Source organism: Chiloscyllium punctatum, chromosome 5, assembly GCF_047496795.1.
Source record: "Chiloscyllium punctatum isolate Juve2018m chromosome 5, sChiPun1.3, whole genome shotgun sequence".
Taxonomy (NCBI): Eukaryota; Metazoa; Chordata; class Chondrichthyes; order Orectolobiformes; family Hemiscylliidae; genus Chiloscyllium; species Chiloscyllium punctatum.
Genome location: NC_092743.1, coordinates 64,352,136 through 64,377,624, shown reverse-complemented (window position 1 = coordinate 64,377,624; position 25,489 = coordinate 64,352,136). Strand labels below are relative to the sequence as shown.

Below are 25,489 nucleotides of genomic sequence, written 5' to 3'. Positions count from 1 at the left end.
TCACCATCTATTTCCCAACATTCTATCGTCCATGTCCTTTTCCACAGTAAACACTGATGGAAAATACTCATTTAGCACCTCCCCCATCTCCTGCGGCTCCAAACAAAGGTTACCTTGCTGATCTTTGAGGGGCCCTATTTTCTCCCTGGTTACCCTTTTGTCCTTAATGTATTTGTAAAAGCCATTTGGATTCTCCTTAACTCTATTTGCCAAAGCTATTTCATGTTCCCTTTTTGCCCTCCTGATTTCCCTCTTAAGTACACTTCAATTGTTTTTACACTCTTCTAAGGATTCACTTGATCTAACTTGTCTATACCTGACCATGCTTCCTTCTTTTTCTTAACCAAACCCTCAATTTCTTTAGTCATCCAGCATTCCCTATACCTACTAGCCTTTCCTTTCACACTAACAGGAATATACTGTCTCTGAACTCTTTTTTTTTAAACCTTGTTCGATATCTTAAATCTATTTGCACTATATTTGTTTCTCAACCTTTGATTTTTTTCTGCTTTCCACTTTCACTTCTTACCTTTTTGTCTTTTGTTTTTATCCTTGGTTCTCTCTTTTCTGTCTTCTCTGGTCAGCATCCCATTCCCCTGCCACTTGAGACAGTAAATCCTTCCCGACAGCACTAGCAAATATCCCTAAGCTGCCCAGATGCAACCAATCCTGGTCCCAATGTCCCAGGAATCCAAATCCCTCCTGCAATTGCCAGCTGTGAGATCCTTTTTCTAAAATGTACATCCTAACTTCCTATATTCTGTTTATACAATCTCTTTTTTCCCCAATGCTTTTTGTATACCAGTATCACTGGACTTTCACCCTCCTCCTTCAAAATGCCCTGTAACCACTGTAAGACATCCTTGACACTGGCACCAGGAGGTAACATATATCCCAGAGCCTCTCTTGTGGCTGCAGAAACACTTATCTGTTTTCTTTATTATTAAAACCCATGGCACTATACCTCTGCACTTCTTCTACCTCCCCTTGTATGCACCAGAGCCACTCATGGTGCCATGATACTTCCACTGCTATCCCACAAGAAGGCACTCCCCACCAAGAATCCAAAATGGTGTATACATTAGGGAGAGTGATGGCCACAGGCATGTCCTGCACTACCTGCCTTCCTCTACTCTACCTGGTAATTGCCGATCCTTTTTCTGCTTGTTTAGTCTTTGCCTGAGTTGTGACCAACTCAACAAATGTGTTGTCCACGACAATTTCAGCATCTCAGATCCTTCACAGTGCAGAAAGTGTGTCCAGCTACAGCTCAGAAATGTCATTGGCCAGTAGTTGTAGCTGGACACACTGTCTGCACAGATGGCCACCAGGGACAGTAGAAATGTCCACGACTCCCCACATAGTGCAGGACGGGCATATGATGGATTTGAATGCTGCTACCATGACTTCTCTTTGGATCAAGAATATTAATTATGCTAAGGACCTTGTTTCATTCCAAAAACTTGCACAGCAATGCAAAGTTCTTGCCTTAAGTCTTTGAAGACCTTACTTTAAGTCACAAATTTACTTCCCTTACATTATCATCATTACCTTATTCGATTGGTTTAACTTCCTTGGTTAAAATAAAGTATAATTACTTGTTTAAAAAATGCGCTTTTCTAATTTATAGTGATTTGTAGACAATCCCTAAAAATAGTTTCTTACCAAATAATGAAGTTGATGTTTTCCTTGATGTCATGCTTTTTTTTCCACTCTCTTACTCAGCACGAGTAGGTCCCTCACAGGCCCAGCTGCCTCTTCAGCTCCCAAAGTAAGTGGTGTGGGCCTCAAGCCTTGGCCTTGATTTATGATTGCCTGCTCTGCACAGCCCCTTCAGAATTCCTGCTGTTTCTCTGACTTGTTAGGTAAATTTCCAAAAAGTTAATACTTGAGCCAATAAATTTACAGGTTTTGTGTGATGTCACTTTTGGTGGAATTTTTTTAAACAGTAAGATGCAAATACAAGGTACTATTGTGAACATCACTGTGATGTTCATTGCACCACACTCTTCCCAGACTGCTTCACCATGATGCTGACTGTTTAATTGCAAACTGACAATTTTCATGGAGCCAGACCAGCTTGTTAAAGCGCTTGTGGCTTATGACACCTCAGAGTTATTGTGAACCGTGATCTGCATGAGTAAACACTTTGAATGTCTGTGCCCTTCAATACAATCCCTTCAGCCACCATATGCCAGGTTACATCCTTAAAACTTTCCCTTTTGGTTGTTAATACCTCCATGTCAAATTATGTCGCCCTATCCTTTTCTTCATGTGCTCATATGCTCATTCACATACTATATAATGTATTGAAGCAATAAGCACATTGTCCTTTTTAATCATCTTTGTGCGATGTTAGCATTGCTGGCTGGCCAGCATTTATTGCCTATCTCTAGTTGCCCTTCAGAAGATGGTGGTGAGCTGCCTTCTTGAACTGCAGCAGTCCACCTACAGTGAGTTGACCCACAATGCCATTAGCGTGGGAATTCAAGGATTCTGACCTAGGAACAGTGTTATATTCAGGATAGTGAGTGGCTTGGAGGGGAACTTGCAGGTGATGGTGTTCTCATATATCTGTGCCCTTGCCCTTCTAGATGGAAATGGCCATGAGTTTGGAAGGTGCTGTCTGAGGATCTTTGCTGATTTTTTGCAGTGCATCTTGTAGATAGCACACACTGCTATTACTGAGTTGGTGGTGGAGGGACTGGATGCTTGAGGATGTAGTGCCAATTAAGCTGACTGCTATGTCCTGGATGGTGTCAAATTTTGTGAGTGTTGTTGGAGCTTCACCCATCCAGACAAATGGGGAGTATTCCATCACGCTCCTGACTTGTGCCTTGTAGATGATGGACAGACTTTGGGGAGTCAGGAAGTGACTCGCCACAATATTCCTATCCTCTGACCTGCTCTTATAGCCACAGTGATTATGTAGCAGACCCAGGTGAAGTTCTGGTCATTATGGACTGCTTCAGTATCTGAGGAGTCACAAATAGTGCCAAACATGATGCAATCATAGGCAAGCATCCCCACTTTTGACCTTATGGTGGAAGGAAGGCATTGATGAAGCAGTTGAAGATGGTTGAATCCAGGATACTACCCTGAGGAACTCCTGCAAGATGCCCTAGAGCTGAGGTGACTGGCCCCTAACAACCCCAACCATCTTCCTACGTGCAAGGTATGATTCCAAGCAACAGAGAGTTTACCTCTGATACCCATTGATTCCAATTTTATGGGTTCCTTGAAGCCATACTTACTCAAATGCAGCCTTGATGTCAATGACTTTCACTCTCACCTCACCCATGGAATATAGCTGTTTTGTCCATGTTTGAATCAAGACTGTATTGAGAGCAGGAGCTGAGTGGCCATGGTGGAACCCAAACTGGGCATCACTGAGCAGGTTATTACTGAGCATGCAAAACTTGATAGAACTGCTGAAGACACCTTCCATCACTTTACTGATAATCGAGAGTAGACTGATGGAGATAAATGCTGGATTGCTGGATTTGTCCTGCTTTTTAAGTACAGGACATATCTGGGCAATTTTCAACATTGTTGGGTAGATACCAGTGTTGTAATTGCACTGAAAGAGCTTGGCTAGAGGCGTGCCAAGTTCTGGAGCACAAGCCTTCAGTACTATTGCCAGAATGTTGTCACGGCCCATAGCCTTCGCAGTATCCAGGGCCTCCAACTGTTTCTTGACATATATGGAGTGAATTGAATTGAATGAAGTCTGGTATGTGTAATGCTGGGGAATCACTGGAGGAGGCCAAGGTAGTTTATGCACTCAGCTCTTCAGCCTGAACAGTGCTCATACAGAATCATAGACATAGAGTCCTACAGCATAGAGACAGGCTCTTTGGCCCAAACTGCTCCATGCTGACCAAATATGTCCATCCATGCTAACCCTATTTCCCTGCACTTGGCCATATCCTTCCAATCCTTTCCTATCCATGTATTTGTGCAAAAGCCTCTTAAATGTTATTAATGTACCCACCTCAACTACTTTCGCTGGCAGCTCATTCCATATGCGTACCACCCTTTGTATAAAAAAGTTTCCCCTCAGGTTCCCTTTTATTCTTTCTCCTCTAACCTTAAACTGATGCCCTCTAGTCCTCGATTCCCCAACCCTGGGAAAAAGACTGAATGCATTCACCCTATCCATACCTCTCATGATCTTATGCACCTCTTTAAGAACTCCCCTCAGTCTCCTACTCTCTCAAGAAAAAGGTCCTAGCTTATCGAACCTCTCTCTATAACTCAGAACATTGAGTCTGGACAACATCCTCATAAATTTCTTCTGCACTCTTTCCAGTTTAATAATATCCTTCCTATGCTGTGGTTCTGTTCGCCGAGCTGGGCATTTGTGTTGCAGACGTTTCATCCCCTGTCTAGGTGACATCCTCAGTGCTTGGGAGCTTCCTGTGATGTGCTTCTGTGATCTTTCCTCCGGCATTTGTAGTGGTTTGAATCTGCCGCTCCCGGTTGTCAGTTCCAGCTGTCCATTGCAGTGGTCGGTATATTGGGTCCAGGTCAATGTGCTTATTGATTGAATCTGTGGATGAGTGCCATGCCTCTAGGAATTCCCTGGCTGTTCTCTGTTTGGCTTGTCCTGTAATAGTAGTGTTGTCCCAGTCGAATTCATGTTGCTTGTCATCTGCGTGTGTGGCTATTAAGGCTAGCTGGTCATGTCGTTTCGTGGCTAGTTGGTGTTCATGGATGCGGATCATTAGCTGTCTTCCTTTTTGTCCTATATAGTGTTTTGTGCAGTTCTTGCATGGGATTTTGTACACTACATTAGTTTTGCTCATGCTGGGTATCAGGTCCTTCGTTCTGGTGAGTTGTTGTTTGAGAGTGGCTGTTGGTTTGTACGCTGTTATGAGTCCTAGTGGTCGCAGTAGTCTGGCTGTCAGTTCGGAAATGCTCTTGATGTATGGTAATGTGGCTATTAACAGATGCCTAAGGGAAAGACAATGGAATGAGGACATGCCGCAACCCAAAGGACTAGCCACACTACCATACATCAAGAGCATTTCCGAACTGACAGCCAGACTACTGTGACCACTAGGACTCATAACAGCACACAAACCAATAGCCACTCTCAGACAACAACTCACCAGAACGAAGGACCCGATACCCAGCATGAGGAAAACTAATGTAGTGTACAAAATCCCATGCAAGAACTGCACAAAACACTATATAGGACAAAAAGGAAGACAGCTAACGATCCGCATCCATGAACACCAACTAGCCACAAAACTACATGACCAGCTAGCCTTAGTAGCCACACACGCAGATGACAAGCAACATAAATTCGACTGGGACAACACTACTATTATAGGACAAGCCAAACAGAGAACAGCCAGGGAATTCCTAGAGGCATGGCACGCATCCACAGATTCAATCAATAAGCACATTGACCTGGACCCAATATAGCGGCCACTGCAACGGACAGCTGGAACTGACAACCGGAAGCGGCAGATTCAAACCGCTACAAATGGCGGAGGAAAGATCACAGAAGCGCTTCACAGGAGGCTCCCAAGCACTGAGGATGTCACCTAGACAGGGGACGAAACGTCTGCAACACAAATTCCCAGCTCGGCGAACAGAACCACAACAACGAGCACCTGAGCTACAAATCTTCTCACAATCCTTCCTATAACAAGATGGCCAAAACTAAACACAATACTCCATGTGCGGCCTCCCCAACATCCTATATAACTGCAACATAACTTCCCAGCTTCTATACTCAGTGCTCTGATTGATGAAGGCCAGTGTGTCAAAAGTCTTCTTCAGTTCCCTGTCTACCTATGACTCCACTTTTAGAGAACTGTGAACCTGAACTCCAAGATCACCCTGTTCTACTACACTCCTTACGGCCTTGTCATTCATCATGAAACTCCTACATTTATTTTACTTACCAAAATGCAAGACCTCACACTCATCTATATTAAACTCCACTTGCCATTTCTAGCCTACTTCTCCATCTGGTCAAGGTCCTGCTGCAATTTTTGATAACCTTTGTCACAGTCCACGATACTGCCTGTGTTAGTGTCATCATCAAACTGACTAATCATGTCTTATACATTCTCATCCAAATCATTAATATAGATAACAAACAGTATTGGGCCCAGCTCTGACCCCTGAGGCACTCAACTAGTTACAGGCCTCCAGTCCAACAAGCATCCTTCCACTATTACCCTCTGCTTCCTAACATCAATTTTGTATGCAATTTGCCAGCTCACACTGGATTTCATGTGATCTAATATTCCAGAGCTGTGACTGCTTCAGCCGTATCTTTTGCAATGATGCGCTGGGCTTTTTCATCATTGAGGATTGGGATATTTGTGAAACTTCCTCCTCCACTGAGTTGCTTAATTGTCCACCACCATTCGCAACAAACATCTAGGTCTCTGCTGAGCTCTGGCCATCTGGTCTCTGTTGTCAATTTCACAATTTTATAAAAAATAGTGTGAAGAGGTTGCAAGTGCTTGCAATTTCAGTTATTGATCATTTTAATCATCTGAATGATCTAATATTTTAATTTTTTTCCAACGAATGGAAAGTTTTTTGCAATACATCTTACTGTGTTTACATTATCTAAACAGTTTAAATGGGCACAGTAGTGCCATTGTTTGGCATTGAGATCATGACGGGTGGGTGTATGAATAGGGATAGCAAATAGGGAGTCCATGGGTGTTGAGGTGTTGTGAGAAGTGAGGACTGGAGGGTTTTTTTTATTATTATAATGTGGATAAAGTCCCACAGCACTAAGGTGGACCTTTTAAATAAACCACCCCACAATTTGCAGCCCAAATGGCTACCTTCAAATCTTTTAATGGGTTGGCTGCCCATCACTGTCACCTCAAACCCCTCAACCAACAGTGAATATCTTGCACTTTATCCTGAGGTGAAAAGGCCAAACCATGAACTTTCCCAATTTCTGCTACTTTCTCAAGGCTGAAAAACGTATGGTAAATAACTTAATTCTTTTAGATGGAATTGGGGCAAAACGACTGGATAGCAGTTGCTTTAGCTGATTTGTTCATGTTATTTCTCATAGTCATTACTGAGGCCTATTTTCAATTTTATTGCGCATCTTCAGTGTCCTGTCATTCTTTGGCCATATTTGTTATTGCCTCACAAATTTCCTTTTGAAACTCTTTCAGAATCAAGGATACATGCCATCTGTAGTGATTGTGATGAGGTCAGCCTGGTGGACGTCATAGAATATGAATTCCCTGATTGGGGCTGTTAATTTGGTTCAATTAGGGAGCTGTGGCTGACATATAAAAAGGCTGAATGTCAGAAATACTAACATACTGGTATCTGATTCTTAATGAGGCAATACTAAAGTCAAGGACAGTTCATGTGCAAATAAGTGGTAACTTGGTGACAGGATACCAAGCCTCTGTGGAGTTTCTTCACCATCTATCCATGTTGATTATTTGTTCTGTGCCATTTTAGCCAAAACATCCATGACAACAATCATTAATTGCCTTGATAATCCAATATCCAGAGAGTCACTGCAGCAACAATATGCATTGGGAATATTTGGGATCCAAACGCAGTTGACTCAATGAGAATTGCTGAGGGAATTGAAGATCCCAATCAGCAATTCCTTGGAATTTGGAACCTTCTGGAAAATGTCCATTAAATTCGGAGAATGTGGAAGGTTCCGACTCACTTAAGCATAAGAGTTACCCAAGGAATGTGAGAGAATTAAAACTAATCTACCTCGAATAGTGGCTTGGAACAGAACTTTCATAAAATCATTGTACTGAAATTTATGAATGTTGATTTCTTTTTACTTTTGTATGCTGCATGCAAATTTTGATAATCTGTGCAAAACAAAAAGCTTTGACAAAACGTGTATTTTTTCAGCAATTCTGGCTAACTAATAAACTGAACTCCTAACTCTCAAATGACACCCACAACTATACCAGCCCTAATGCCGACCTGATCTGATGCTTCCCCATCCCCCAACCCGTGCTAAACCAGTCACTGACCCATCACATACCTATCCCCCACCATATCAAACACTCCTTACAACTCAACCTGATACGCCTCACCTAACCTGAACATCCCTCAATCTAATACCCAACTTATCCTAAGCACTCATTCACTTACCTGACATTCTACTATCTGGCACCCTATTCAACTCACCCAACAAGAACCCTAACCACATCCCCTATCTCCCACCCCACGTACATAAATGTATGCACTTAAATTCTTACTCTTTTATGGTTGCTTGTTGAATGTTTACTGAATATTTAATCTGAAAAGTGCTACAGAGGAGGACATGGTGTCTATTAAAATTGTCTTTGCTGGCAGGTTTGAGGATTCATACAGTTTAATAACAGGGCATCCCTGTCTAAATGTCTCCAATGCAGAAGCCATCCTGACTGATATCTTGGACAACGTGTACCTGAACTTTTTACCGATTATATAACATTTTCACTTTGGTTCCTTCCATCCATTAAAACCCATAAATATTACTGTATTCCTCAATTAGCTCAACAGGTTTCTTGTCTATAGGCAGGCAGAAAGTTTGAGTCCCACCCTGATCATAAGGTTGGAGAACAGCTGAAGAGCAAATGGTGGGTGTTGGAGGTTGAGGCCAGTCAACATCAGTCAGCGAGGTTGTTTTCAATGAGAAGGGACTCCAGAACCAGGGGCCACAGTTTAAGGGTACAGGGTAGGCCATTTAGGACTGAGATGAGGAAAAAATGCTTCACCAGAGTGGTGAGCCTTGCCACAGAATGCAGTTGAAATGAAAACATTGAAGGCTTTCAGGAAGGAGTAAGATACATTTCTTAAGACTAAAGGGATAAAAGGATATGGAGAAAAAGCAGGAATAGGATACTGAGTTACATGATCAGTCATGAACATATTGAATGACAGAGCAAGCTTGAAGGGCTGAATGACCTACTTCCTGCTGCTGTTTTCTATATTGATGAAGAGAAATGGTTGGGAAATTAAACATTGTGGATTTTTTTAGAAGATATGATTGGTGGGCTGGTAGAGGTACTTCTTTCATAGATACTGCCCTTCCTACTTTGATCTGCTAAATTTTCCTGATTGCTTGTAAACCTTGCTTACAAGAAATTAAAAATAATGCATTACTTAAAATAAAATGATGTATCTTCTGTAAAATATTTTATTGACGGACTAACCCTTTACCTAAGTCTTAATTACATGTTATTTGACTCATCTTCAACAAACTTGAAGTGGGTAGATTGGAGGTAGGTTGGAGTTGTGTTTTCATTTTATGAATCTTTCCCCCACCTAAATCTCCACTTTTAAAATTCTTCTCTTTGAGCAAGCTATCAGTCACTTCACCTCATCCCTTTCTACAATTTAGCATCTGTTTTTCTTACATCTATTTGTGAAGTGCCTTGGGATACCTTTTAGATTAACAGTACTTCATACCGTAAATGAAAGTTGCTATTGAAAGAAAAACTATCACAGTCTTTATAGTTCAATCAATCAATCAATATACCCCAGGGCTTTCTTTATTAATCCTGCAATCTGACTCAAACATTGAAAAATAGATCCAGACAAATACAATAAAACTCACTATATCAAGTGTTTATCTTGTGAAATGATTGTATTATATAAATTATGTAAAAGCTATATGCCAAAATTTAAATTGTTAATGAATAATGGCAGCAGGTGAAACATTTACTTTAACATTCTGAAATATATTCAAAAGATTACTGCCTGCAATGGTATACCGACTAAATGGCACAGAACGTGTTGCTAGATGCAGTCCATAAGAGCATTTAACAGTAGGGCGAATATACTAGACAGACCTACTGTGTCTTATTCATTGTTTCTAAATTGCATCTGACAAATGTCAAAAGCCTACCTTCTCAATTTGCAAACTATCACAGCACCATATCCAAAATTACTGAAAACTCCACATACCTCCATTTTCCTCTCCATTACTGTTGTTTGTCTCAGCCATTTCACAGCTGTCTAAATCTGATTCGCCCTCCAAATCAATGACCCCCTCTGCTGACATTACCAATTCATTTTTCTGTAGATAAGAAAATCAGTTAAGCAGTGGTCACATATTCTTTTTACAAAGCATTTTAATATAAAATAACATAACAATCATGTTTGGTTTGAGCAGTAGGCAGCTTGACAACCTTAAACCTTGATGTATATCTTGTTAAGGCTTGCTGCGCATACAAAATATGTGGGTTATTTTTGACATATATCTTTATGAGTACACTGAACTGTGATAAGTTTATTAGTATCAACTCACAACAATAACTTACATCTTCAATTCCAGTGAGTAACATCAATAACTAGACTACAAAGAGAAATATAAATCTTTCTCTATTAATAAGGCTGAACAGTTTCAATAATTTTGCAGATATCAATACATTCTATGTTCTAGATAAAAGCTATATTTACAGTAATTATCTTCCCAGAAATTAATTTTCAAAAGTGAAATATTTGTATCATTTTTCACAGTAATAATTATGACTTGCACTATACCAACTGGGGAATTCAGATGGGCACAGAGAGAGAGAGAGGGTTGATATTGCACTACCACATTCAGCTTCAGAAATCCGAGGGAATCAATAATTGACTGCAGGCTTATTTATTGTTGGATACTTTATTCTGCATTTCAAGTCAACTGCAGTGCAATGCCAGTTTACTTCATTTGGTAGCACTCTTGCCTCTGAATCAATAAATTATGGTTCCAGCTGGAATATAAGACTTGAGCACATAGATTATCTTGACATTTTAGTTTAGTACATTTCTCTAAGCAGCATGCCTTGGGACACTTGCAATGTTAAAGAGGCAATGCAAGTTGTTATTGATTGCTGCATTATTAAAAACGATATACATCAGTTACAATGTGAAACTGTGACTGTCCATTCAACTGACATAATAAATCTAGATGTACAGAGAGTTCTCCTGGTATACCAGAGTCTTGTACTTCAAATAAATATACTGTTTATGAAGTATTTTGATATGTTAGAGTTGAAATGACATGATGCACATGTAGGTTTTCCTCCAGAAAATGACAGGCTTTGCTTGAAAGTTCACCATTTCTGCTGCTTCACCAATATGAGCAACTAATTGATACACAATTGCTTGTCCACATGAGAACATCCTCAATTGAGTTTGACCTCAGTCAAGATTTAATCTATAAAACTGATAGTGTATATCATATGCTATATCTTCATATACACTGAAAAAAATTGAAGGCCAATAGATTGCTAATTAAAAAATGAATTGAATTTATATTTGATTTTGAAGACACAACAATAACATTATGGATTTTAAGATTACTTAAGTTAATAATCTATTCAAAACAGATTGGAAGGAATAAAGTCTCCGTGACAATGTGATGTAATAAAACGTAGTTATTCTCTTTAGTTACAAAAAAACTAAAAGTAATATGTCTTTTGTCTCCAATGAAACTTGAATACATCTGTGTTTTATCATTTTTAGTTGAATGACATACAAACCAACAGTTTCCTATGTATTAGTGATATTAAAACAATAGAAATGCAACAAATCTTATATATTTACTTACTTTAAGAGCATAAAGACCCATCTTTCCTGGAATTCGACAGAAAGCTCCATCTTCCACACGAGCATTGGTATGTAGCATGGCGTTAAGGCAAGCCAGAGGAGAGGTTCCACTGATTTGAGAGACAAATGCATAAATAAACGTGTGAGCCCTTCTCACACAATATTCACTTTCCACTTGGACTTTGTGCAAATGCCTCCAACCTTGACCAGCATTAACATTACAATAGCAGACATGAAGTGCAAATTTTAACATTGATCATTTGTAAAATCGGCCATAAGGCATCAAAACAAACAAAATCCAAATTAAATCACAACCAAGTTGTCAATCTAAAACATATGCAGACTAAAGACAAATCAAAATATGTATTGTAACACACACAGCAGAAATCTAAGAAACCATCCTTGTGTTTGAAAATGCCAGAATGATCAAAGGGGAAAGTTCAAGAGTATCAGTATTCAATGAAATAAAAGAAAATGCATTAGAATGACCTGGAAGTGGAGGCGGGGGAAGCTGAGAGACACTGCAATTGCAAATCTTTGTTATCATTTTCTCTTTACAGAAGTGGTATAACCTGATGTTGCCTACATAACTCTTTTACATAAGGTGAAAATTCTTTGGTTTTGTATTCATCCCATTTTGTCATGAGAAAAGAAACACTGTACAGCTGATAACATTTAAAACACAATAACTTGTCTTTTACATAGCAAAATCACAAACGATTCCACGCTATTATTTCTTCAACCTCACTATGAAATAAAACATAAGCAGTTAAAATTATGCATATATGTATAATATTGTTGAACTCAGGGAAAAAGGTTAATGTGGTAAAATTTTGATGTTTTCTGATCTCCTTGCTTAAGCTGAATACTTTTCACAAAGTGTATTATCAATTTATTCACAACATTAAGTTGGATAATTAATAATAAGAATGTGGAGATAATAAGGAAAAAATAAAATCCAACGTATTTGTTAAATGTAATATTGTTACAGTTGATAACATCACCAGGTATTTCAAATATTGGCAGCTTTACGTTCCCAATAGATTGACAGATGCGCCTAGTTTCTGGGTATAAAGAGTTGGCATGGCTTTCACTTATGTGTGCTCGCTTGCTTCTCACTTTCAGCCTATACTGCTAGCTAATAGAAATATGAAAAAGAGAGCCAAGTGTGTAAGTCTTACCCTGACAGGATACATCCTATGCATCATAGAATCATAGAGATGTAATGCATGGAAACAGGCCCTTTGGTCCAGCTTGACCATGCTGATATCTTAAATTAATTTAGTCCCATTTGTCAACACTTGGCCCATATCTCTCTAAATCCTTCCTATTCATATACCCATCCAGATGCCTTTTAAATGTTGTAATTGTACCAGCCTCCACCATTTCCTCTGGCAGTTCATTCCATACATACATACATACACCACCCGCTGCGTGAAAAGGTTGCTGCTTTTAAATCTTTCCCCTCTCATCCTAAATCTATGCCCTCTAGTGCTGGACTCGCTTGCCCAAGGGAAAAGACCTTGTTTATTTATCCTATCCATGCCCCTCAAGATTTTATAAACCTCTATGAGGTCACCGCTCAGCCTCCAACACTCCAGTGAAAATAGTGCCAGCCTATTCAGCCTCTCTCTATAGCTTAATCCTCCAACCCTTGCAACTCTTTCTGAACCCTTTCAAGTTTCACAACACCCCTCTTATAGGATGGAGACTAGAACTGCACACAATATTCCAAAAGCACAAGACCTCACCTATGGCTCCAATGGTAACATCTAGAAACTGCCTCCGTTACAGCACCAGACTAAAACTTTAGAGGATCTCAAAGGACATGGCGCCAGATATGCAATGTGCATGTTCATTAGCATGTGGACAAGCTCTGACACCCACAAATCAAACTCACAGCTATGGGGAAATAGCTCAACTCCTTGTGGATATCTTAGGAGTGTGCAAAAACAAAGGACTAAACCCTGACAAAAACTCTGGAATGGTGTCCAAAGCTGGACCGATGTCGAAGCATGTTATCTTTCCAATATGTACTTCAATAAAGTCAGTACTAAACACATACACTGCATTCCTGTAGCCTCAAGGGGCGAAGGTGAGAGTTCCCTGACATTTAGGCCACATAAGTTCTCCAAAACCCTTGCCCAGGCTTGCATCCTGAACAAGACTGCCCAGTTTTGTTGCAGAACACAAACACGACATAGAAGATAGACCATTCCCTCCATGACTCCCTTGTCAAGTCCACGTCCCCTACCAAACCACCCTCCCCACCCGGCACCTTCCCCTGCCACTGCAGGAATTGCAAAACCTATGCCCACACCTTCCCCTCACCTCCATCCAAGGCCCCAAAGGAGCCTTCCACATTCATCAGAGTATTACCTGTACTTCCATACATGTCATTTACTGTATCTGTTGCTCCTGATGTGGTCTCCTCTACACTGGTGAGACAGGACGCCTTCTTGCAGAGCGTTTCAGAGAACATCTCCAGGAGACCCACACCAACCAACTCCACCGCCCAGTGGCCAAACACTTCAACCCCCCCGCCCCCCACTCTGCTGAGGACATGTAGGTCCTAGGCCTCCTCCATTGCCACTCCCTAACCACCTGACAACTGGAGGAAGAACGCCTCAGCTTCCACCTTGGGACCCTTTAACTTTATGGCATCAATGTGGATTTCATCAGTTTCCTCATTTGCCACCCCCCACCTTATCCCAGTTCCAACCTTCCAAGTCAGAACTGTCCTCATTACCTATCCTACCTGTCCATGTTCCTTCCCACCTATCTGCTCCACCTTCCTCTCTGATCTATCACCATTACCCCCACCTCCATCTACCTATCGTGCTCTCAGCTACCTTCCCCCAGCCCCACCCTCTCTCATTTATCTCACCAGCCCCTGAGCTCACGCTTCATTCCTGATGAAAAGCTTTTGCCAAGATGTTGATTCTCCTGCTCCTTGAACACTGTCTGACCTGCTGTGTTTTTCCAGCATCAAACTCTCGACTCTAATCTCCAGTATCTGCAGTCCTCACTTTCGCGTTATGAGTGATAAGCTTAACCCAATTTCCACACAGAATGGGTGCACATGGCTGTTCCTAATGATGGAGCATATCATTGTCTCCTGCTGCTGAGACAGTACTTACCTCAAGCTGAGTATTCTCCAACTAGAAATGCTTAGCTACCATCATCAGACAGCTAAGTGCTTGGAGTTTAGAGTCTCTGCTTTACAAGCGAATAGAATTGATTGAACTGGGCAAATAAACAAAAAGCAAAAAAAAATGCCAATTCTTCAATAAGACCGTAAGAATTAGGAACATTAGCATGCCATTTGACACTTTGAGCTTACTCCATTATTCAATACAATCATGACTAACCCAACATTCCACCTAACCTTCCCCTACTGATCAAGAGCCTGTCTCAGCCTTAAATATTCACAAGGATTCTGCCCTCGCAGTCTCTGTGACAACAAGTTCCAAACACTCACAACCCTATGAGAGTTGAAATTCCTGCTTCTCTTAATCTTAATTCCTCCAAACCTCAATCTATGCTCTCTGGTCCTGGACCCTTCTGTCATGTGTAATATCCTCTCAGCATTTATCCTGTCAAGCCCCTTAAGAAGCCTTTAGACTTCAATGAGGTCACCTTTCATTCTTCTAAACTCCAGTGAGTAGAGTCTGAACCCTTTTAGCATTTGATCATCAGACAATCCCTCTGTACTAGAGATCATAGTAGTGAACCTCCCCTGAACTGCCTCCAATGGACCAATATGCTTCTTTAAATAAGGGACAAAACTGCTTGCAGTATCCAAATGTGGTCTCACCAGCACCTTGTACATTTACATTAAAACTTCTCTACTCTTAAGTGCCAAACCTCCTGAAATAAGAGTCAACATTCCATTAGCCTTCCTGACTACGTGCTGCACCTGTGTGCTAGCTTTCTGTGTTTCATGTACAAACCTCAAGTCACTTCATGCTGCAGCTTTCTGCAGATTTTCTCCATTTACCATAATCTCCATGTTCTGTTCTTTTGTTCTCCCTTCCAAAACTAACTACTTCACATTTTCCCAAATTATACTCCATTTACCATTTGAACCAAGGCTATAATTAGATCGAGAGTTGAGTAACGCTGGTGGAACCCAAATTGGGCATCAGTGAGCAAGTTATTACATTTTGTTTTTGTGCACAGGACATAGCTAGGCAATTTTACACATTATTGTGTAGAAGTGGGTGTTATTACTTTTTTAGCCCTCCTTTGCTGGATTTGGATTTATTTTAGACTTTGTGGTTATCACTGACATTGGCTTCCTTTTCACTTTTTCTTTCAACATTAAATAATCTCCTTATCTTCTTTGATTAACCATGATTTGTTTATCCCACTCTTAGAATCTCTTCTCCCTGGGATGTATTTTTGCTGAAAGTCATGAATAATCAACTTAAGTGTCTATCACTGCTCCCTTACTATCATTTCTGCTAACCTAATCATCCAGTTCACTTTAGCTAAATCTATCCTCATTTCATTGTAATTCCCTTTACTTAAGTTAAACATGGTTGCTTCTGACCCAATTTTCTTTCTCCAATGAAATATTGTTATGGACCAGGCCAGACCCCCTCAAAACATTTCAAGAAAGTAGCCCAGACCCTAACATTTCTAGTTGTTTTATGCAGGTGTTGAGTGGATATTCCAGGAGTGATGCAGCTGGCCCAATCACTTAGTTTTAAACAAAACAGAATTTATTTGCAAGATTACTGGATGAAACACAGGCAAGAGGACAGAATTAGAATAACAACCGATCTGAAAACCGAACACGTTATCCCAGTTTAATGATGCTGTTCCAAGTACTTGCAACAATCCCCCTAAACACCCCTTGGCAAAAAAGAAAAAAATAATCACAGGTTCTTACAGAAGAGATGTCAGAGAGAGGGATGGCAGAGAGATTCAGCATGGACACCTTCTTCCATGTAGCTGTTTCTTTGACCAACAGCCTCAAAACTGACTGACTGCTTTCTCTGAACAGCTAGATTGCTAAAACCCAACCAAAACCAAACCAGAGAAAAGATGTGCTGGGAGAATTGGCCATTCCCCTATCATTGTCCAAATGCTTTTCTTAAACTTAAAAGCTGGATCAAGCCAGACAATTCAGAACCTATGTCTTGTAAAACACTTTTGAAAAAAAAACCAATGACAACACAACCTTGTTAAAAGAGCAGCATCATCACAATATTACATTGTACAGTGTTATGATCACTACTTCTTAGTGGATCCTTTATTTGGAGATCATTTATTAAGCTTGGCTCATTATCCATAACCAGGTCCAAGATAGCCTGTTTCTGATTGGCTTCAATATTGCTCGAGAAAACTAGCCCGAATGCACTCTCCAAATTTATCATTGCAGCTACCCTTTCCAATATGATTAATCCCATCAACATGAAGATTAATTCTTTTTACATGTTGCTATTACTTGTTGATTTATATTCTTTCTAGAATGGTTACTTTTTGGGGGTCTGTTGACTAATGTCTTTTCTCCCTTGCTGATTTTTATATTTCAAATGGCTTCTACATCATCCGAGCTTAGATCATCTCTCACAACTGTCTTCTTTTCACCTCTTATTAACAGTTAACCCCACCACCCTTTTCCATCCTTCCTGTTGCACTGAAAGTCAAATATTACTGAATGTTAAGTTCCAGTTTTGACCTCCTTGTAAACATGTTTCATAATGGCTATGAAATCAACCTTGATTTGTGCTGTCAGTTTATCTACCTTATCCCAAATGCTTCATGCTTCAAGATACAAAGCCTTTAAATTTGTTCTTTTGTTGAATTTTCCTATATTTTTATGGTTCTTGGTACAATATAAAATTCACACATTCTGTCCTTTCCTTTTATTTTCTGGTAGCAATCAGCACATCACTAAACTGCAATTCTACCTTCCCCTTTTACTTAGATTTTACAATTTTCCGTGCAACTCAACCGACCCCTCACTATTTAGTTTAAACCTCTAAGAGGCAAGCTGGAACATTATAAATGATTGACAATCATCTGATGAAGGAGCGTCGCTCTGAAAGCTAGTGTGCTTCCAATTAAACCTGTTGGACTATAACCTGGTGTTGTGTGATTTTTAACTTTGTACACCCCAGTCCAACACCGGTATCTCCAAATTATGCCTGCTCAGTAATACATGCAAGATAAATGTGCTCTTGAGGTGGAACTTGATAAGCTTGACATTGCCATAACTTCTTGCCAAAGAGTATGATTACTCAGAACATATTGTTGAAAGAAACTACTAACATTCGTTTTCAAGGGAAGAATTCCAAGGAAACATGCGAGCATGTCGGCATCTTTGTTGTAAGGAATTCGATACTCTTGATGATGGAACTCCCTCACAAATGTTGCAGAACCAGTTTTATCCATCCATATCCAAATCAAACAAGGTCAGTAAACCTGACGAGTATCAGCGTTCCAAAAGTGCGTTCTATTACAGAGTCAGATAACCAGTTCCACGAGGAGCTTTGCACTGCTATCAGTCAAATGACCAAGAGAAAACATCTTTATCTATTAAGGATAGATAAAGGTGGATGCAGACCATGAGCCACCTTCTGCCTCACATATAAATGAGAATAGACAGAGATGACCTGAAATTTGCTGCCACTATGAGCTGTGTGCGACTGGCACATTCTTTCAGAAGAAACCACGCCACAAAGTATGCTGGAAGTATCCAAGATCAGGGCACTGGTGCCAATCGGATCTGGTCATCATCAGAAGTGACTCTCTTAACAGCATTTTCAACACACATAGCTCTTACAGTATTGACTGTGATGCAAATCAATCACTATTGTGCACCTCAAGTAAAATGGAACATACTTCTGAGACAACTTCACTGTACACTCAACATATGGGAAGAAAGAGTGGTAAAGTGCTGAGTGATTCAAGACTATTATCACAGTGATACAACTTGTCCCGTGAAGCCAGGCAGTCCACTCTCATTTATCACAAGAATGATTCAAGCATGAAGATTCTGAATATTGTACACTAACAGCTGCTTGAAGTAAAGTCCAGCAGACTGCTCATTGCTGCTCTAGTGACTACTGGTTGTAACTTTGCCAGTTCTTCACAGCAGTGAATGTAAGGGCAAGTATGAATGAATCAAAAAGGCAACAGGTCCATCAAAAAAGAAGCTCCAAAAAAATAAACAGCAGGGCAGTTAATCACCAACTGCTATCAAGAGCTGGAAAAGTAGATGGAATACCACTGTTTTGAAGCAAGATCGCTGAACTTGAACAATTAACTCTATTTTCTCTTCACAGATGCTATCAGACCTGCTGACTTTCTCCAACAACTTCTGTTTCATTTTTTAAGAATACTACTTTGAGTTGTACAGTAGGAAGAATATTGTCACCAATAAAGCACTTCACAGAAAGTCTATTTGTCTTGGCAGAGTTAGTCATGGGAGAGCATTGCAAAAATATTGACTCACATATTATGGGTAAAACTCCAGGCGCTGATACCTGGATTACACGAACACATTGAACGCATAGAAAACCAGCAACGCTGTAGCACATTGAACGCATAGAAAACCAGCAACGCTGTAGTGTCTACATTAACTTCTCTGTCTCTGGTGGAGAGAGGTAGCAATATGTGATACAAAAATTATGACCTTGTACAGGGTTAAGAATGACTACACGAGTTACAATAACTATCAATGCATCTTTCAACATAGCATTATGAGAAAAGCATTTGTCCAATTTTAGTCAGGCCTTTTGGTGCTAGGGAAAAAAATAATTTCACATAGAAGTATGAAACATGAATGAATCACCAGTTCAGGGGACTGGTGAGATTTTTATATTTTCTTGTGAGTTTCCTGGGGAGTAACACTATTGCCTTGTTCAGATTGCAAATCCTGGTTGAATATATCCAACTTCAATCTATATAATTTCAAAATTGGAAAAACTATAATTGGTATGACATTCATAAACTGGAAATCGCAAAAGGAGACCATGATATTTATATGTTGCCTTCATCAAACATTCAATCATGTGAGCAGAAGTGGCATGTTTATGCTGCTGGAGAAGCCAAGCTGTTTGTCAAAGTTGCTCAAAGTGAGCTCTCATTCAGCATTGAACATTTTATGCTGGAGATTATTGATATCTCTCTGCATGACAACATGATAATTAGGGTCAGCTAGGATGGGACAACATCAGGACACTCAGATCCATAGTCAGTTCAAACAGACTTGCATACTGGCACCAAAACCTCTTTGGCACATTGCATTCTTTCTTCCTGTCATATGCCTTCAGCCATCCACTGAGAATGTTCGCGCACACACCAGAATGATCAGACTGTGTTCCATCCTGTTCATTCATTTTCGAGACAAAGAAATACCATGTCTTCACCAGCGGGCTGCCCCACACTGATGCACTAACATTCCTTGCAGAGGAGCATCTTCAGCATCAAATGGTCAGACTCCTTTCACATGTAAAGAGTTTGCTTTGACTATCAATATCAAGATGACAAATGCCATCATCCAGTACTTTGCATACTGCTGTCAATGGGCACTGAATGTTTGATGCTGGATGTTGTTGATAGCTTCACATATGTAAGCTCCTCAATCACCAATTTGTCACAAACGCTGAAATCAACACATGGAACACAAAATCTGTAGGTGTTATATTCAAGCTGAGCAAGAGATGGTGCAATAACAACAATCAGATTGAGATCTTCAAACTGCCATCAACCAAGCCTGCAACCTCAGTGCACTTCTTTTCAGAGTGACATCTGGGCAACATATGGTAGACAGGAGGAAAGGGTGAACAGTTTCCATCTTTATTGTCTCCACGACATTCTTAGCATCTCCTGATAGAACAAGATCATCAACCCCGAGGTCCAGAACTGCTTTAATTCCATTAGTATACAATCATTGCTCAGCCAACAATGTTACTGCTGGGTCAGCCACATTCATCAGAAGTTTCTGGGTGCCCATAAATCTGTTACAATGATGTCTGGCAAATGAGATTTGAAAATGGTGGCCACTGACACTGATAACAGAAGGAAAGCAGTCACTGATGGCTGTGACCACTGAAGGTTGACTACTTGGAGGTCAGTAGAGGAGACAAATAGAATTAAAGAGTTCTGTTGACTGAAAAGATAGCCCAGAGTAAACAGAGACAAGTGGATCTGACATATTCACAGTTTAATGTCCTCCTCTGCAACAAATGTGGTAGAGTCAAGATCAGAGTGGTGCTGGAAAAGCACAGCAGGTCAGGCAGCATCCGAGGTGCAGGAAAATCGATGTTTCGGGCAAAAGCCCTTCATCAGGAATTCCTGATGCTTTTCCAGCACCACTCTAATCTTGACTCTAATCTCCAGCATCTGCAATCCTCGTTTTCACCTAACAAATGTGGTAGAGGCTGCCATGGAAGAGTGTGGCTCCCAAGCCATACCAGGCACTGCGGAGAGAGTGAGGATTGCAGTTGCTGGAGATCAGAGTCGAGAGTATGGTGCTGGAAAAGCACAGCAGGTCAGGCAGCATGCGAGGAGCAGGAGAATCGATGTTTCAGGCATCGGATTCCTGGATACTGCCTGACCTGCTGTGCTTTACCAGCACCACACATATCAGGCACTGTGCAACATAGAATTGAATCAGGCACTGTATTATGAGATGGATGGCTTACGTATCTTGAAACATCATTTTGTAAAATGAAGATAAATAGTGTTGAGGTATATTGAAATTTAGGAATGAGAATAAGTTTCTTCACCATTCAAGCCTGTTTTGCCATTCAATTACAGCTTTGCGGAAAAATAAGTATCAAGTAAGAACAGGCTGAGGTAAATTCTCAGTTTGTGTCACATTCAATGGTGCGGCTCATTCTACCATTTATGTTACATCATTACTTCTTAACTGATATATTCTATGCATTTGTGATAAAACCTAGAAAAACTCTATATCTTTGTAAATCTAAGAGGTTGCCCCTAATATCCAGTGAACCTGTATCCCTAAAACTCTTTGTTATACAACTTTCATTCACTGTATAACTGCTACTGTTATTGTTTATAATTAAGATGTATTAAATCATGCTTACTATTTGCCTGCCATTGAGACCCATTCTCCCCTTTTGCCAATAAACTTTTCTGCAGTTTTCTTTATTTGGGCCTCAGCTATTTACAAACTATATCAGTTACTTAGATGAGGAGACCACATTTAAATTTACAGACAGTATAAGTCGACATGGAGGGTAAACTATCAGAAGATATAAAGTGGATACAAAAGGTTAGATGAGTGGGTGAAAAACTGCCAAATAGAAGATAACATTGAGAGATTTTAAATTACCTATGTTCGTGCAGAAAGAAGAATATTTTTAAAGGGTGAATGAGAAATTATATTATTCTGAGAGACTTGGGTGCTCTTGTACATGAATCACAGAAGTCAATGTGAAAGAACAGCAAACAATTTGGAAAACAAACAGCATTTGGGGTGGCACGGTGACTCAGTGGTTAGCACTGCTGTCTCACAGCACCAGGGTCCCAGGTTCAATTCCAGCCTCGGGCAACTGTCTGTGTGGAGTTTGCACATTCTCCTCGTGTCTGCGTGGGTTTCTTCCGGGTGCTCCGGTTTCGTCTCACAGTCCAAAGAGGTGCAGGTCAGGTGAATTGGCCATGCTAAATTGCCCATAGTGTTAAGTGCATTAGTCAGAGGGAAATGGGTCTGGGTGGGTTACTCCTTGGACGGTCGATGTGGACCGGTTGGTCTGAAGGGCCTGTTTCCACACTGTAGGTAATCACACCTTAACCTTTATTAAACCTTATTCGACGAAACAAGTCATCCTATAATTGTAGATGGCCTTAGTGTAGAACTTTAAGTACTGTGTACAGTTTTGGTCTCTTTACTCAAGAAAGAATATCGAGCTTTACAGCATGGAAACAGACCCTTGGGTACAATTATATATGATGACCAGACAACCTAAATTAATCCAGTTCCATTGCCCAGAAAGTGGCCCATATCCCTCTAAACTCTTCCTATCTATATACCCATCCTGATGCCTTTTATATTTTGTAGTTATACCAGCCTCCACCACTTCCTCTGGCAGCTCATTCTAAACAGGGACCACCCACTATGCGAAAACATTGCCCCTTAGGTCACTTTTAAATCTTTCCCCTTACCTTCTACCAATACCATCTACTTTTGGAATCCGCTACCTTGGGGAAAGGACCTTGGCTATTCACCCTGTCCATGCTCCTCATGGTTTTACAAACCTCTGTAAGGTCACCCCTCAGCCTCTAATGGTCTAGGGAAAATAGCCCCAGTTTAATCTGTCTCTCCCTATAGCTCAAACTCTCCAACGGCCTTGTAAATCTTTTCTGAACGCTTTCAAGTTTCACAACATCCGTCCTATAGCAGAGAGACCAGAATTGAAGGCAATATTCTAAAAGTGGCCAAACCAATGCCCTGTATAACCACAACTTGACCACCCAACTTCAATACTTAATGCACTGACTAATGAAGGAAAGTATACCATACACCTTCTCCAATATCCTGTCCACCCTGGACTCCACTTTCAAGGCACTATGAACCTGCACTCCAAGGTTTCTTTGTTCAGCAACACTTCCCAGGATGTTACCATTAAACGTGTAAGAGCTTCCATGATTTGCCTTTCCAAAAAGCAGTACCTCACATTTACCTATATTAAACTCTATCTGCCATTCCTTAGCTAAAAGACGATCTGACCACAATCCCAATGTACTGAGGTAACCTTCCTCGCTGTCGACTACACCTTCAATTTTGGAGTCATCTGCAAACTTACTAACCATACCTCCTATGTTCACATCCAAATCATTTACACAAATTGGATGAAAAGCAGTGGACCCAGCACCAATCATTGTGGCACACCACTAGTCACAGGTCTCCAGTCTGAAAAAAATCCTCCACCACCACCCTCTGCCTTCTACTTTCAAACCAGTTCTGTATCCAAATGGCTAGTTCTCTCTGTACTCCATGTGATCTAACCTTGCTAACCAGTCTCCCATGGGGAACTCTGTCGAACACCTTACTGAAATCTATGTAAATCACATCCATCAATCTACCCTCATCAATCCTCTTCATTACTTCTTCAAAAAATTCAATTATATTAATGAGACTTGATTTCCCATGCACAAAGCCATGTTGACTATTCCTAATCAGGCCTTGCCTTTCCAAATACATGTAAATTCTTTCCCTCAGGATCACTTCCAAAAATTTACCCACCACCAATGTCAGGCTCATCGATCTATAGTTTCCTGGCTTTACCTTACCACCTTTCTTAAATAGGGGCACCACATTAGCCAACGTCCAGTCATCTGACACCTCACCTGTGGCTATAAATGATACAAATATCCCAGCAAGGGGCCCAACAATCACTTCCCGAGCTTCCCACAGAGTTCTAGGGTACACCTGATTGGGTCCCTGAGATCTATACATATTTATGTGTTTTAAGACGTCTAGCACCTCCTTCTCTGTAATGTGGACCTTTTCGAAGTTGTCGCTATTTTTTTTCTCCACATTTTATATCTTCATTGTCCTTCTCCCCAGGAAAAACTGATGCAAAATACTCGTTAAGTATCTCCCCCACCTCCTGCAGTTCCACATATTGACTGCCTTGCCGATCTTTAAGGGGTCCTATTCTCTCCTTTGTTAATCTTTTGTCCTTAATGTATTTGTAGAATCTCTTTGGATTCTCCTTAACCCTATTTGCCAAAGCTATTCTCTTTCTGCCCTCCTGACTTCACTCTTAAATATACTCCTACTGGCTTTATACTTTTTCAGAGATTCACTATATCTCTGCTGTCTATACCTAGAGTCATAGAGATGTACAGCATGGAAACAGACCCTTTGGTCCAACCCGTCCATGCCAACCAAATATCCCAACCCAATTTACTCCCACCTGCCATCACCCGGCCTATATTCCTCCAAACCCTTCCGATTCATATACCCATCCAAATGCCTCTTAAATGTTGCAATTGTACTAGCCTCCACCACTTCCTCTGGCAGCTCACTCCATACACATACCACTCTCTGTGTGAAAAAGTAGACGCTTAGGTCTCTTTTATATCTTTCTCCTCTCACCCTAAACCTATGCCCTCTAGTTCTGGACTCCCCGACCCCAGGGAAAAGACTTTATCTATTTATCCTACCCATGCCTCTCATAATTTGGTAAACCTCTATAAGGTCATCCCTCAGCCTCCGACGCTCCAGGGAAAACAGCCCCAGCCTCTCCTTATAGCTCAACTCCTCCAACCCTGGCAACATCCTTGTAAATCTTATTCTTGACCAAAAGCTCAATCTCTCTAGTCATCCAGTTTCCCCTACACCTATCAGTGTTGCTCTTTCCCTCTAATTGGAACATACTGTCTCTGGACTCTTGTCAATCCATTTTTGAAGGCTTCCCATTTTCCAGCTGTCCCTTTGCCTGTGAATATCCACCCCTAATCAACTTTGAAAGTTCCTGAGTTCTTGCCTAATACCACTGAAATTTGTTTTCCTCCAACTGAGAAATAAAACTTTTAGGTTGTTCTATCCTTTTCCATCACTGTTTTAAAACAAACAGAAATATGATCACTGGCCCCAAAATGCTCCCCCATTGACACCTCAGTCACCTGCCCTGCCTAATTTCCTCAAAAAAAAGAGCAGCTCTCACAGCCACAATTTTTTCCTGTTCCCCCATCTTGGGTATCATGAATATATTTACTTTTCAGAGAGTTCAATGAAAATACATTAAGCATATTCCTGAGATGAGGGAATTGTCTGATGATAAGAGATTGAGTAGATTAGGTCTATATTCTTTAGCATTTGGAAGTGTGATGCTCTCACTGAAACATATACCATTTTTAAGGGGTTTGATAGAATAGCTACTGAGGGAACTTCTTCCTTTGGCAGAGAAATCTAGAATTATGGCCCTCGTCTTAAAATAAG

General features: G+C 40.6%; 1 protein-coding gene across 3 annotated transcripts in view; it reads right to left on the bottom strand.

Annotated features, from left to right (window-relative positions):
* LOC140477125 (putative Polycomb group protein ASXL3) overlaps positions 1 to 25,489 on the bottom strand; it is a 308,321-nt gene that overhangs the window by 226,518 nt on the left and 56,314 nt on the right. For all 3 annotated transcript variants that reach the window (XM_072570448.1, XM_072570446.1, XM_072570447.1), the window contains 2 exons: positions 11,558 to 11,666; positions 9,928 to 10,039 (listed from right to left, as the gene is read on the bottom strand). In XM_072570448.1, the coding sequence (XP_072426549.1) occupies positions 9,928 to 10,039; positions 11,558 to 11,666 (221 nt within the window). The remainder of the gene's footprint in view (positions 1 to 9,927; positions 10,040 to 11,557; positions 11,667 to 25,489) is intronic.